This window comes from Crinia signifera, chromosome 3 (genome assembly GCF_055691185.1).
Source record: "Crinia signifera chromosome 3, ASM5569118v1, whole genome shotgun sequence".
Lineage (NCBI taxonomy): Eukaryota > Metazoa > Chordata > Amphibia > Anura > Myobatrachidae > Crinia > Crinia signifera.
This window is the reverse complement of record NC_139219.1, coordinates 15,065,530-15,081,342: the sequence shown is the minus strand read 5'-3', so window position 1 is coordinate 15,081,342 and position 15,813 is coordinate 15,065,530. Positions and strand designations below refer to the sequence as shown.

At 48.2% G+C, this 15,813-nt stretch overlaps 1 protein-coding gene across 5 annotated transcripts in view; it reads right to left on the bottom strand.

Annotated features, from left to right (window-relative positions):
- The window catches only part of CUL9 (cullin 9), a 62,754-nt gene that overhangs the window by 17,490 nt on the left and 29,451 nt on the right, over positions 1–15,813 (bottom strand). For 4 of the 5 annotated variants that reach the window (XM_083175334.1, XM_083175333.1, XM_083175336.1 and 1 more), the window contains exons 17-26: positions 11,094–11,199; positions 8,504–8,599; positions 8,233–8,408; positions 6,493–6,626; positions 6,226–6,411; positions 4,426–4,532; positions 4,151–4,333; positions 3,540–3,697; positions 1,705–1,924; positions 302–482 (exon numbers count right to left, since the gene is read on the bottom strand). In XM_083175334.1, the coding sequence (XP_083031460.1) occupies positions 302–482; positions 1,705–1,924; positions 3,540–3,697; positions 4,151–4,333; positions 4,426–4,532; positions 6,226–6,411; positions 6,493–6,626; positions 8,233–8,408; positions 8,504–8,599; positions 11,094–11,199 (1,547 nt within the window). The remainder of the gene's footprint in view (positions 1–301; positions 483–1,704; positions 1,925–3,539; positions 3,698–4,150; positions 4,334–4,425; positions 4,533–6,225; positions 6,412–6,492; positions 6,627–8,232; positions 8,409–8,503; positions 8,600–11,093; positions 11,200–15,813) is intronic. The other variant, XM_083175335.1, reaches the window with a different exon arrangement.

Below are 15,813 nucleotides of genomic sequence, written 5' to 3'. Positions count from 1 at the left end.
CAATAACGATCAGGTCTAACAGCTGGAACCGCACTCATCCTAGTTATAGACACATCTGACACACGCATTTAGATGCGGCAGCTATATTGGTTCCAAGGATTACACATCCTACCCAAAAAAAGGTGCAGGGTGAAGCTGCCACCCTGGGCCCACTGCATAGGCTACATTGGGGGGAATATGCAATGCCAGTAAGAGATGCAAGTAATGAACAAGACGCTGTTATATCCCCACTCCAGCCGCCAGTACTGGACCTGTTACTACGCTTTATACTGTAAATACAGAATGGCGTTGGGATGCTTACTCTTTGTATAAAAGTCTGTGAAATGTTGCAGAGAGCTGCTGAGGGATTCTGGGAAATATTTGGAGGGATCAGCCATGTAGCAGAAGGGAGAGATAGACCAACATCGGGGGGAAAGGACAGAAATCTGTACATCTACATCCTCCGCGCTCTCATCCTGGGAATGCAAGTTCTCCTCCATCACCTAGAGACATAGACAGGACGGTTATCAGAAAACCAGAGATAAAACACAAACATCAGGCCATTCCGAGACTTCATTCCGGGCCTAAAGTTTCAGTTGCAGATCAGCACAACTGAGTACAGTCTAATGAGATTACTCAAAACCTGTCCCGGACTCTACCAATGGTCCACGGCTGTAGTCATTACTAACTGTCACATTTCCCAGACCACCTAGTTGGTGCACGGCTGTAGTCATTACTAACTGTCACATTTCCCAGACCACCTAGCTGGTGCACGGCTGTAGTCATTACTAACTGTCACATTTCCCAGACCACCTAGCTGGTGCACGGCTGTAGTCATTACTAATTGTCACATTCCCCAGACCCCCTAGCCGGTGCACAGCTGTAGTCATTACTAACTGTCACATTTCCCAGCCCACCTAGCTGGTGCACAGGTGCAGTCATTACTAACTGTCACATTTCCCGGACTCCCTAGATGGTGCACAGCTGTAGTCATTACTAACTGCCACATTTCCCAGACCACCTAGCTGGTGCACAGCTGTAGTCATTATTACTAACCGTCACATTTCCCAGGTCACCTAGCTGGTGCACAGGTGTAGTCATTACTAACTGTAACATTTCCCAGATTCCCTAGCTGGTGCTCAGCTGTAGTCATTACTAACTGTCACATTTCCCAGACCACCTAGCTGGTGCACAGCTGTAGTCATTACTAACTGCCACAGTTCCCAGATCACCTAGCTGGTGCACAGCTGTTGTCAATACTAACTGTCACATTGTCAAACCTGCTGCATTCATTCCTACAGATCCACAGGTTGCCTGACACACATGAACTGTTTGTAGATCTTGAGGACCAGTCTGGTCACCCCTGCCCAAATCCATTTAACATACAGAGCAATGAATAAGTAACACAGAATATCAGTGAGCAGCGTTCTCCATGCCTGATGCCCAAATGATCTCCAGTCCACATAGGGGCAATAATGAGGACTGTCAATAGGATGCCCTGTCCGTCCCTGGCTCTCGATCACATATCATTTATATCATACAGACTAAATGAGTGAATATTGCAGAATCTCAATGCGCCATCACAGACAAATCACACAAACCTTTATATGTTCATCTCCTACCTGTGATACCCCTTCTCACCCCTCCCTCGCCCCCACATCCCAAGTTGATCTCCTGCTTTCCACCGCTCATGTCACTGGAGTTCATCTAGCAGATAGAACTCACCATTGCTTCCTCCTCCTCATCCTCCTCCTCCGATAACAGTCCTTCGTCCATCTCCTGAAGACGGAACAGATGCTCTTCTCTCTGCAGGACATTTGCTTCCTGTAGATTTTTCAGCATTTCCTGAGGGTACCGGTTTGGGAAACAAATGCCAATGTGGTCTACCACCGAGTTCTCCAGCCAGCACGGTCCCAGGGTGAGCAGGCGATCGGCTAGGTAATGCCTGAAACACAGCATCATGTCAGACAGGCTGAAGATAGAAATGCAAAGCAGCATACAGGGGACCAGCACTGCGCACGCGCACACACACTTATACTGCCTCAATACACAAGCACTCGTCCATTCACATGTCAATTTAAAGGGTTACCTTGCCGTACTTCCCTTCTGATATTAAGTGGACGGTGGTCTTCTACACTGGTTTTTTCCCAAGATTCCCATGCTTAAGTATAGATTGGTACCAGAATGTTCAAATAAACCATATCTTCTTCAGGTACTTCCCCATGTGTATAGAATACGTATTATATGTACGATTTCTGCATGTACACTGTACCAATGTCTCAGACAGCTGTATTTATGCTAAAGGAACCCAACCCAGGGAATATCCCAAGCAAGGCCCGCATCAGAGCAGCCGGGGCTTCCCTCTGCTGATCATGTGACCAGACTTTCTCCAGGTGCCTTTATGGGCACCTCTATGTATATGCAGATATTGGGGAGCTGTTCGAGATGGATATTGCCAGTCCCGGACCTTAGCTATCGGGAGATAAGTGCTTCCAGTTGGGGACCAAGAAGTAGCAGCAGCATCTGGACCACAAAAAAAAAATTATTGGCTGAGCCTTTAGATTGGAGAAGAAGCTGGACATCAGGCCTGGTTAGGCAACATGACTCCTGCTGGACTGAGGGCCCCTTCAGTGACGGAAGAGGTGTCACACTAACACCAGATTGTGCTCAGAGTGGTTGGCTATGCTACTGGTATCATTTTGTATTTCCTTGGTGTCCTACTGATTGAGTGAAGCTATTGCACAGCTGAAAATGTGTGCGGAATAATTGTAAGCACCCTGATCTGGAGCGGGAGACACTGACGGTTAATCTTAGAAGAGATCGTGGGCAAATAACTTGTTCCCCCACAGGTTCCATGGAAGCATAAACACACACTATAGTGTCTATATAAACCCATCACACTATATTGTCTCACGTAACATCAACTTCCGGACGCTGGAGGCAGTGTCTTTTTTGCTCTCCTCCTGGTGGTTTTGGGCAAGGACTGGGACTAGTCTTGAGTCTTCCACAGTCCTGATGTAAATGCAGAGCAAGACCCCTACCCTGATAAAGCAGTCAGCCGCGAAACGCACGTCGGCGTTCTCCTCTCAGTGACAGAAATGTATAATACAGTAGTTTAGTGGCTGCACACAATGTGGGGTAATCTATGAGGGTTTAGCAATTATGTGCTTGATATGTCTATACCCAGAAATCATTACCTCCAACTTGTCTATACCCAAGGCACAGATTGGAATGTCTGTATCTAACTAACACACACATTTCATACTGGCTATGTATATATATATATATGGCAAATCAGCTTGCTCTATCCATTTAGTGTGCTGCCGTCCAACACCATTGTATATATATATATATATATATATATATATATATATATATATATATATATATATATATATATATATATATATATATATATATATATATATATATATATATTCATTTAACATACACGCTACAATACCTGTATACAACACACACATTACACTGCCTGTATGTACCCAACACACACATACACACTACTTCTACACACATCCCTCTTATCCTGGGAACTCACTTACCTGTAGAAATGCTCAAAGGAATTCGCAAGTTCCAGCTCAGACAAGAAAAGTACAAACTCCAGGAACTGCTGGAGATGCTCCAGTGACTGTAAGTCCGAAGAGTTGGCGCGAATGGCAATCATCCTCTGATCAATGTACCGTGCAAACTGCTCCGTTACCTGCAATGTACCAGCATCAAAGTAATGCAACCCGTCCGGCGGTCGTGCCACCACAACAGACACTAAAAGCTTGGAAGGGCAAACGATGGTGGTGGTGGGCAGGGGACTGCACAATGATGAGGAGAGAGGTGGGTTGTGGAGTGTTGGGGGAAGGAGATGGAGTGATGCACAATTCCACACAATGGGTGGGAAAAGCAGGATTACACAATGAGGTAAGGGAAAAAGCCAGGCTACACAACAGAGGTCGGTGGTGTACACAGATTGGCCAAACCGGTACGTACTTTCACAAAGACACATACAAGAAAGCGGGGAAGGTTACACATAGAGATACAATACATACCAGCCAAAATCTATGAGCTTTCTACTACTGGTTACATGTGTTGGCAATGCTGCTCTAAATGGTAGGACTAATGTTAGCAGGTATGTATGAGGGTGCTGGCAGCCCAGACTCACATGTAAAGCGGTCAGGAATGAAAGCTGTAACAGCCCCTCACAAAAGCCCTGGCGTAGGGAAAGCAGAAAGCGTGTCTGCTGGCCGAACATCTCCTCCATTGCCCGCCTAAGGGTCAGGTACAGCGAGCAGAAGCGGAGAACCACATCTTCATCATTCCAGGACACCTCCAGAAAGCGCTGCACCTGGTGGCGACAAGAAAAATGACAATGTACTACAGAACTTAATCAGGATTTTATAGGTGGAGCTCATCCACACTCACAATGAGGTCACTTACCTGCTTCTGGACCACTCCTTGCCAGCACTGAGCGATACCAGCCATACTGCTCAAGCCCAAACTGGTGACTTTCGCAGACACTTTGGAAGAATCACGGTTTTTCCCATCTGAGAAGACAAGTAGATATAAACAGAGTACCCTTCTTAATGTGTGACTTAAAGACTGACTCAATGCACAGCTCCTCCCTAATGTCCTACAATCCGCCTCCTACACCGCTCCTACCCAATGTCCCATCCTCCACCACCTACCCAATGTCCAATCCCCCACCTGCTACACAGCTCCTCCCCAAATGTCCCTTAATCCGCCTCCCACACAGCTCCTCTCCAATGTCCCTTTATCTGTGTGCTACAGAGCTCATCCCCAATGTCCCTTCACCCAACTCCTACACCACTTCTCCCCAATGTCCCTTCACCTGCATCCTACACAGCTCCTCCCCAATGTCCCTTCATCTGCATGCTACACAGCTCCTCCCCCATTGTCCTGTTACCCGCCTCCTGCACAGCTCCTCCCCAATGTCCCTTCATCCACCTCCTACACCGCTCCTCCCCAATGTCCCTTCACCTGCCTCTTAAACATCTCATCTCCAATGTCCCATCACCTGCCTCCTGCACAGCTCTTCCCCCAATGTGCATTACACGCCTCCTGCACAGCTCCTCCCCTATGTCCTTCACCCGCCTCCTGCACAGCTCCCCCCTCAATGTCACCTTACCTGCCTCCTACACAGCTCCACTCTAATGTCCCTTCACCCCCCCCTCCTACACAGCTCATCCCCAATGTTTCTTCACCCACCTCCTACACAGCTCCTCCCCAAATGTCCCATCACCCCTCCTACACCACTCCTCCCCAGTGTACCATCACCCGCCTCCTACACAGCCCCTCCCCAATGTCCCTTCACCCGCCTCCTACACAGCTCCTCCCCAAAGTCCCTTCACCCACCTCCTACACAGCTCCTCCTCCAATGTCTTATCACCCCTCTACTACACAGCTCCTCCCCAATGTCCCTTCACCCGCCTCCTACACATCTCCTCCCCCAAAGTCGCTTCACCCGCCTCCAACACATCTCCTCCCCCAATGTCCCTTCACCCGCCTACTGCACAGATCCTCCCCAAAGTCCCTTCACCCACCTCCTACACAGCTCCTCCTCCAATGTCCTATCACCCCTCTACTACACAGCTCCTCCCCAATGTCCCTTCACCTGCCTACTGCACAGATCCTCCCCAATGTCATATCACCCGCCTCCACTACAGTTCCTCCCACAATGTCCCATCACCCGCCTCCTATAGAGCTCCTCCGCAATGCCCCATCCTCCACCTCCTACCCAATTCCCCGTCACAAGCCTCCTACACGGTATACCATCATTCCGCCTCCTACACATGTCATCCCCAATGTCCGATCACCCGCCTTCTACACAGTTCCTCCCCCAATGTCTCATCACCAGCCTAAACACAGCTCCTCCCCAGTGTACCAGGACTTGCCTTTCCTCTGCAAAGACCATTAATCAATATCCTACCCAATGTCCCATCACCAGCACCTAGAAAGGGAGTTATAGAGCAGCAGCTGCTGTCTCCTGGATGACCAGAACCTTGTTCATTAGCACCCACCAGACAACTGACCTGATGTAATACAAATCATGGTGCTGACTGGAGACCAGGGCACCCAGGGAGCGTTAGATTTCTTTATGGATATTGTTAAGAATTGATAACAATATTTGCATATAGAACTCTAGAACTATCCTGAGTGCTTTTGTGCCCACAGACCCCCAGAACGGAACGCGTTTCAGTGCACATGTAATGAACTCACTTATTTTACCCAGGGGCTTGAGTTCCGCGGTGTCCGGTGGGCTGTTGTCCACATGAACCAGCAGATGAGTCAGCCGGCGCACACGGGAGTTGAAGATAGAAGTGCGTGACTTGGGATGTTTACAGACCCGAATGTTCTCCAGGTAGCGTGTGAGGAGCCAGCTCAGGGGGCTCACTCCTTCGGGGTCTGGAACACAGAAAGAAATGTCACAAGTTCAGTTGTCTCACCGTTATTCCTACTGATAATCCCAGACGGAACCGTCTGTACCTGAGGTAGTGATGCTCTGCACCAGTGGGGTTATCAGCGCCTCCCAGCACATCCGGCCCAGAGCCTGCGCAGCCTCGTCATCTGGTAGAAAGCGCTCTGCAAACACCTGTTCGTGCGACAATGCGCGGTTCAATCTGCAGGAACACATTAGGGATCAGGACCATCCTATTATAGGCACGTTCGTTTCCCAGGTAACAGAAAACTAAATGGCCTAATATCGCAATCTCAGCCCAATGGTCACTATCATTCTATCCAATCATCGATCTATCCGATAACACAAGAGAACCAGTATAAGCTTCTGAACCAATGAGAGGCAGAAACAGATCTCCTGGGGAATGATCCTGCTACGTGTGCCTCAGGATTAATGCCGACTGTCAGAGCTAATTGGGACAGCCCCATGGAAATCCATTAGCCGCAGTCATTTAATGCTAATAGGATACCAGCTTCTGTGTTGCGTAACATAACCGGTTTCCAACCCCGCTGCACTGTAGTGATTGGCAATAAGTAGAGACAGAATTATATGCAACATAAAAAAGCTTGAAATATGCATGAAAAATACGTAAAATATGCATGAAAAGTGTTAAAATGTGCTACATTAAATAATAAAAAAAAGTAATTTTTAACTTATTTAAAAACCATCATACAAGTTGCAAATAAACCTCAAAAATAGGCCCACAGCATCTGCAGATGTCTAGTGCTGTACACAGGATTTTTTTTCTTCCTGGCTGCTACAGCATACTGCAGCGTCCTAGGCTCTTCTGGCATCAACTACACGGACCCTCATCTCCAGCGCTGATGGATCAAATGTCAGCATAGCGTGTGAGGGCGGCGCAGTGGAAGGCTTCCTCCCTGTGCCGCATACTCTCTGTGACACAGAATTTCCTCCGCGCTGCGTGATGTCACAACCCTTCCGCCCGCCTCCTCTGCTGCAGAAGTCTGTCTCTTGGTGTAAAGTCCCAGGCCAAGGGCAGGCAACGGTTCAGGAGCTTTGTGACGGCATCCGCCCCGACTGACTTTTAGACATGGATTGACAGCCTAGAGCAGTGTCAGACATAGCGTACATCCAAGGTTCCCCACACTGCGTACATATTGCCCCAGCCTGCACACTACCTGGCCAGCAGCAGCAGGGCAAAGCAGTGCTGTGACTTGCGGGTGGGTAGAGGGCAGGGCCTAAAATATGCACCATCACTAGATTTTAGGTAAAATATGCAATAACCAGTGAGAATGGGCAAAATATGCAAATGCATATGCAAATATGCATCCTGTCTCTAGCAATAAACCAAGTCGCTGATGTCATTGGGAAGGTGAGGCTGAGCAGTGGAACGTCACAAGGGGGCAGGGGAGGAGGCGGCACTTCCTTCCTTTACTGTGAACGGGACCCAGGTTATCCATTCACACTGCCCAGGCAACCCTGGTCCGACCCGGGTAAAACCCTTCTTTTAACCCAGGTCGGATTGCCGGTTTGCTGGATTTTTCAAAAGACCCTTTCACAACGCACAGTGACCTGGGTTGACCCAGCAACAACCAGGGTCGGAACTGGGATATTTGCGTGATGTGAAAGGGTTTTAAATTTGCACACAATTTGTTCTATGGTCTTATATTTATGCCTAGCGTGGGTCTGCATTGGCAGGCGACAAGGGCTGTTGTCATGTGACTGCAGCAACAACGTATGAGGTCACGTAGAAGTGTAGACAGAACGGATCTCAGACCTCTCGCTAGGACACAGATGCCGTCACTCACCTGCTGAACAGCTGCAGCAAATGTTCCTTCTTCTCGCAGATCTCCTGCCCCCAGCTGTGGGCTCTGCTGGTGTAGAACAAGAAAGTTCTTCTGCAAAGCTGCTCCTTAAACACTGGCCAGAAGGTCGGCTTTGGTCCCAAGACTTCCACACCTCGCACACGCGTGTCAATACCACCCTGCAGGGGGTCAATACGAAAATGCGCACATATAGTTTAAGAAACCCGGGGCGAATACATCACGAGAAACATAAAATCACAAGTCGTGACTTTACCTGCTGACATCGCTTTATCTTGATCTGAATGATCGGCCAGAAGCGGGTGACGTTTTCGACGAGCACGACGCGTCCAGCGGTGCTGGAGATGTTCACCTGAAAAGTACATGAACCAGTGAGGAGGAGGAGATGGATCTAAAACACGGAACTATGCAACTGCAGGCGGTCCGCAGATTGCCCCCAATAACCAGTGAGCTGAGACTGCATCGAGGATTTATTGTTCCGTAGAACAAGAAGAGTAACACTACACAGAATATTAATTATCAGCTAAATGTGGCGGGACAGAGCAGCGGGTACCGAGGGAACAGGGCAGAGCGGACGGCAAGCTGCGATGACCCGGTGTGTATGTATACATTTATCTGGGTTATCTGCTGGTTAACACACATATCTAAACGGGATGCAATCCAAAATCCCGACAGGGTCATAATACCGACAGGGTCATAATACCGACAGGGTCATAATACCGACAGGGTCATAATACCGACAGGGTCATAATACCAAATGGGTCATAATACCGACAAGGACAAAATCCCGACATATGGAATGTACAGGTGAAACAGTCAACATGACTTTGGGTCGACAGGTCGACATGGGTTTTTTCACTGTTTTTTTGAGCCGACAGGCGGTATTTCATGCCCTACCATCTACTAGGGCGTGGTGGGAGAATAAAATAGTGTGCCGAGCGCAGCGAGGCACCGTGCCCGAAGCATTTTGAGTGAAGCGAGCGATGCGAGGGGCTGCGGTTCACTTCCAACTGTGTCCATGTCGACATCCGGATAAAAAAAAACAGTGAAAAAACCCATGTCGGGATTTTAAATGTCTGGATTTTGTCCTGGTCTGTATTTTAAATGTCGGATTTTGTCCTTGTCGGTATTTTACATTTCGGGATTTTGACCGTCGGGATTTCATACCGAATCCATCTAAACAGCCAATCATGTGGTAGCAGTACTATGCAGATTTTGGGGCCGATGTGACTGTGGAACGGTTGTTGGTGCTGGAAGGGGTAAATTTTAGAATATACTGATCTGCTGGGAAAACCCCTTTGGTACTCTTTACCTAGAAGGGCGCCCGCGATTGGAATCGCGGGCGTCGGGGGTAAAAAATCGCGGCCATCGCGGGTAAATCGCGGGTACATTAAAATCGGGTGCCCGCGATTTTCCCATAGGGATCAATGTTAAAAACGGTGATTGACCGCGATTTTAATGTTAAATGCCTCAATGCCCGCGATTTGGCCATAGGAATCAATGTTAAATGGGCCACAGAGCCCTAATAGTCACCGTGAACTCTGAAATGGCCCCACAATTGTTAACGCCACCCCACGATCAACGTGAACCCGAAGCGTGGCGAGCGTAGCGAGCCCGCGAGGGGCGGCGGTACGCGTCCTCCGACCTTTTCATGCCCTACTATCCACGTCGGCGTGGAGAATAGAATAGTGTGGCGAGCGCAGCGAGCCACCGAGCCCGAAGCGTGGCGAGCGCAGCGAGACCCGCGAGGGGACGCGGATACCTTCACAGGTAAACGCGTCCCCTCGCGGGCTTCACAGGTGTCCGCTTTTCGCCATGGACACCTGTGAAGCCCGCGAGGGGACGCGTATAACTGTGAAGGTATCCGCGTCCCCTCGCCACGCTTCGGGCCTCGGTGGCTCGCTGCGCTCGCCACACTATTCTATTCTCAACTCCACGCCGACGTGGATAGTAGGGCATGAAAAGGTCGGAGGACGCGTACCGCCGCCGCTCGCCACGCTTCGGGTTCACGTTGATCGTGGGGTGGCGTTAACAATTGTGGGGGCCATTTCAGAGTTCACGGTCACTATTAGGGCTCTGTGGCCCATTTAACATTGTTTCCTATGTAAAAATCGCGGGCATTGAGGCATTGAACACTAAAATCGGGTCCAATCTCATTTTTAACATTGGTCCCTATGGGAAATCGCGGCCATCGCGTCGCACCCGATTTTTAGTGCATTCGATGGTCGCGATGGGCGCCCTTCTAGGTAAAGAGTACCACCCCTTTTTATGGAGGTCAGAGGAGAACGGTCAGACTGACAGTCCAGCTGTCTGCACTGACTGCCCACACTCCCCCAGCGACCCTGTTCCCATGGCGGGAGGTAGCAAGGGGGAGACACAGAGAATGGCAACTCCCCACCCACCCTGATAATCCTCACGGTCACAAACTACTGACCGCAGCCAAGGTCTACAGCAAGAAGGAATCCATATAATAAAAGGGAGAACTAATGGTCTGTCTAACAGCAAATGTCACAGAGGTACCTTGATAGTGGGGGTATAAATGGGGAATGAGTAAAGCTTTGGGCAGAATATTTTAAAGATCCAGCGTCCAAGATGGAGTCTCTAAACCCCGATGCTGTTGGATATAAGAGGAAGAGTTCGGTAATTTATATTGATATAATAGGCAGTGACATCTGGAAGTAAGCGGCTTGTTCCTGATTGGCTGACGATTTGTGGATGAACCCGGATGTGTTCTATGAGCACGTAAATCGAATCTGTATTTGTTTGACTTTATCCTTTATCTGAACGAATAGTAAACAAATAAATCCATTGACGTTGCCCAACAATCATTGGAACACTGGTCTTACCGCATTTAGTTCTGTGTTGATAAGAGACGCGTTCTCCCCTCCCATTACCACTACCCGGGCCGGCATGTAACTGGAATCCTCGCTTGCCACAATCAGAACCAGCTGCCTGCAAGGTGGGGGACAATGACACAAAAGCGTTTATTTATGATACTGCGCAATTCACACCAAGGCGACAACAGTTGTATGTTCATATTACTTACAATGCATAAATAAATAAAAGGAATAAACCAACAAAGCCTGAGGTGGTCATATCTACAAGCACAAAATCAACAATTTAAAAAAACTATTTTGAATGCCAAGCGGTGCCACAAGTCTGTTGTGCAGAGCGTATCTTCTGTGCGTTTACACTGCACATGCCGCAGAGCTTAACGTGCGCAAGTGAGGGTGGCGCAGAGATATACACAGTCTGCACGTAGCTTAGTGAGGGCGGCGCAGAGATATACACAGTCTGCATGCAGCTTAGTGAGGGCGGCGCAGAGATATACACAGTCTGCATGTAGATTAGTGAGGGTGGCGCAGAGATATACACAGTCTGCATGTAGATTAGTGAGGGTGGCGCAGAGATATACACAGTCTGCATGTAGATTAGTGAGGGCGGCGCAGAGATATACACAGTCTGCATGTAGATTAGTGAGGGCGGCGCAGAGATATACACAGTCTGCATGTAGATTAGTGAGGGTGGCGCAGAGATATACACAGTCTGCATGCAGCTTAGTGAGGGCGGCGCAGAGATATACACAGTCTGCATGTAGATTAGTGAGGGTGGCGCAGAGATATACACAGTCTGCATGTAGATTAGTGAGGGTGGCGCAGAGATATACACAGTCTGCATGCAGCTTAGAGAGGGCGGCGCAGAGATATACACAGTCTGCATGTAGATTAGTGAGGGTGGCGCAGAGATATACACAGTCTGCATGCAGCTTAGTGAGGGTGGCGCAGAGATATACACAGTCTGCATGTAGATTAGTGAGGGTGGCGCAGAGATATACACAGTCTGCATGTAGATTAGTGAGGGTGGCGCAGAGATATACACAGTCTGCATGCAGTTTAGTGAGGGCGGCGCAGAGATATACACAGTCTGCATGTAGATTAGTGAGGGTGGCGCAGAGATATACACAGTCTGCATGTAGATTAGTGAGGGCGGCGCAGAGATATACACAGTCTGCATGTAGATTAGTGAGGGTGGCGCAGAGATATACACAGTCTGCATGCAGCTTAGTGAGGGCGGCGCAGAGATATACACAGTCTGCATGTAGATTAGTGAGGGCGGCGCAGAGATATACACAGTCTGCATGTAGATTAGTGAGGGCGGCGCAGAGATATACACAGTCTGCATGTAGATTAGTGAGGGTGGCGCAGAGATATACACAGTCTGCATGTAGATTAGTGAGGGTGGCGCAGAGATATACACAGTCTGCATGTAGATTAGTGAGGGTGGCGCAGAGATATACACAGTCTGCATGTAGATTAGTGAGGGCGGCGCAGAGATATACACAGTCTGCATGTAGATTAGTGAGGGCGGCGCAGAGATATACACAGTCTGCATGTAGATTAGTGAGGGCGGCGCAGAGATATACACAGTCTGCATGTAGATTAGTGAGGGTGGCGCAGAGATATACACAGTCTGCATGTAGATTAGTGAGGGTGGCGCAGAGATATACACAGTCTGCATGTAGATTAGTGAGGGCGGCGCAGAGATATACACAGTCTGCATGTAGATTAGTGAGGGCGGCGCAGAGATATACACAGTCTGCATGTAGATTAGTGAGGGTGGCGCAGAGATATACACAGTCTGCATGCAGCTTAGTGAGGGCGGCGCAGAGATATACACAGTCTGCATGTAGATTAGTGAGGGTGGCGCAGAGATATACACAGTCTGCACATAGATTAGTGAGGGTGGCGCAGAGATATACACAGTCTGCATGCAGCTTAGTGAGGTAAGCGCAGAGATATAAGCATCCTGCAAAGTCCTAATTTACTGCAGCAATCAGCAGTTAAAATCACTCATCTATTACTGATATGTGCTACCGTTGCACCTCTACACAAAAGGAGCACAAGTGCCAAGTAAAGGCTGAATTAGCCGTGCACGTGACCTCAAAGACTCCACTTAATTGATCCTTCAGCAAAATGCTAAATACTTTCATTGATTAAGGTATACAAGAGTATACAGTATCTATCAGTCACTATCTTGCATGGTTTATACTTGAATCACTTCGGGTAATAGGAAAAGTCTATTTGGTAATCAAAATATTTAAATGTCTTCATAATACAAAACATCTGATCATGCTATATGCGCTCCTGTTCTTGGAGAAATGACTCCCTCTTGTGGTTGATTTAAAGAAGGCACCCCAGCAATTTCTATTGCAATTTCCAATTGTTATCGCAACATCTATTAGAACGGAATGCGGTCAAAATCCCGACAGGGTCAAAATCCCGACATTTAAAATACCGTCAAGGACAAAATCCCGACATTTAAAATACCGACAAGGTCAAAATACAGACATATAGAATGTACAGGTGAAACTGTCAACATGACTTTGGGTCGACAGGTCGACATGGGTTTTTTCACTGTTTTTTGACCCGACATGTGCCGACAGGCAGTATTTCATGCCCTACCATCCACGAGCGAAGCGAGCAACGCAAGGGGCTGCGGTTCACCTCCAACTGTGTCCATGTCGACTGTGTCAACATTCGGGTCAAAAAACAGTAAAAAAAAAACATGTCGACCTCGTGACCTGTCGACCCAAAGTCATGTTGACAGTTTCACCTGAACATTCTATATGTCTGTATTTTGTCCTTGTCGGTATTTTAAATGTCGGGATTTTGGCCTTGTTTATGATCCATTCGGGATTTTGACCGTCGGGATTTCATACCAAATCCATTAGAACGATTGCCCCAATGAATCAGGGGGCAGCACCTTTTATGGCAATTCAGATCACCTCAGGAGCAATGTAACAGAGTTCTTCTGGGTTAAAAAGAGCAGAAACCCGAACCATCAAAACGTAGTCGTCTATTTACTAAGCCTTGGAGGGAGATAAAGTGGACATAGTATAAGTACCAACCAATTAGCTCCTAACTGCCATGTTGCAGGCTGTGGTGCAGATGTATCAAGCTGTACTATGGGGGGCAGAAGGAGTACCAGCGCACGTTATGTGAGCTTAGAACGCTTCTCCTTAATGTATGTATGCTAGTATAGAGCCTCAATTATCCAAATCACCCTGTGGGATTATCAGTAATAGTCAACTGGCAATAAGCCATTGGAAACTTCCAATTCTTCCAAGAAGCTTCTACACTCTATAGTGGTCTTTGTGTGGCCCGAGGGGTTAAAATCATTACTTGTGACGGATTTCCGGGCATTAGACACTTGTGAGCAATAAAAACCACTGCTTAGTCACAGCAGCTAATTAACTTCTAGAGATGTATGTTGGACAGAGATGCATCTTGGGAAAAGACTCCACCCAGTTCTAGCTGCCCTCTGACCTGCAGCTTCACCTAGGGACTGAGATACGGATAGCAATGGCAGTGCCCAGAAGGGATATGATAAATTGTCAGGAATATACAGGAGCTGCCCAGAGGTTATATTGGAATCTTACTCTGGAACAAAATGCCATAAGCTTTGCTGTATAAGGGTTTGCTAGAGAAGATTATTCGGCCGCGATTCCTTCTTCTATCTGATAGACTGATATACCTTCATTATCTATCCAACCAATTGGTTTCATTTGGCCCACCGGGTCTGTATCGAAGCATGGCAGGGATTAAACCAAATCCATTCCTCTAAAGAATCAGGACATAAGCAGACATCTAATCCATGACGGAAGAATGTTCCTTCCACTTACACGATTCTGCTTAAGGATGTCGCCACAACTTACCCACCGACATATTGAAACTATATGTGTGGATCTGGGCAAGTCCAGTTCTACCAGCAGCACCCCAGACAAAAATCTGCAGTTCCCTGGACCTATAGAAAAAACGTGCCACCGATTGTACACCCAGGATGTCTGGCTTCCCCATCTGCTGACATGACCATATTCAGAGGCTGCACTCTCGGGTGGAGGCAGCGCTTAGTGAGACCATCATTCTCCCATATCTCCACTACGGTATTTCTGGAACACATTGTTCTGGTCATGTGATCGCTTAGCTCCTCCCCATTGTGCCATCCCGACGCTTGATGTATGCCGACTGAACCTTTGAATCCCGGACCCTTACCGAGAGCAATAATGCAAGACATTGATCAGAAGCCTGGTGACCACAGAGCACCAATACCTAGTGAAAGACAACAAACCCATGGTCCAAAAGAGGGTGTGGATCATTAGGTCAACACCATTAGGTCGACATGAGTCTAGGTCGACATGCAGGGCCAAAAGGTCAACATGGGTTAGGTCGAAAGTCAAACGGTCTATCCCGAATGTCGACATGGACACTGAAATGTAGCATCACGTCCGCCTGCCATTTTTTGGCCACGGTGCCTCGCTATGCTCGGCACACTATTTTGTTCTCCCACCACGCCCAAGTGGATGGTAGGGCATGAAACACTGCCTGTCGGCACATGTCGACTCAAAAAAATATATGAAAAACCCCATGTTGACCTAGACTCGTGTCGACCTTCCTGCATGTCGACATAATGAATGTCGACCAACATGCTGGTGACCCAATGACCGTATCCCCCAAAAAGATTGGTTTCCGCACCTAAGGAGAGAGACCCAGGTTGGGGAATTTATGT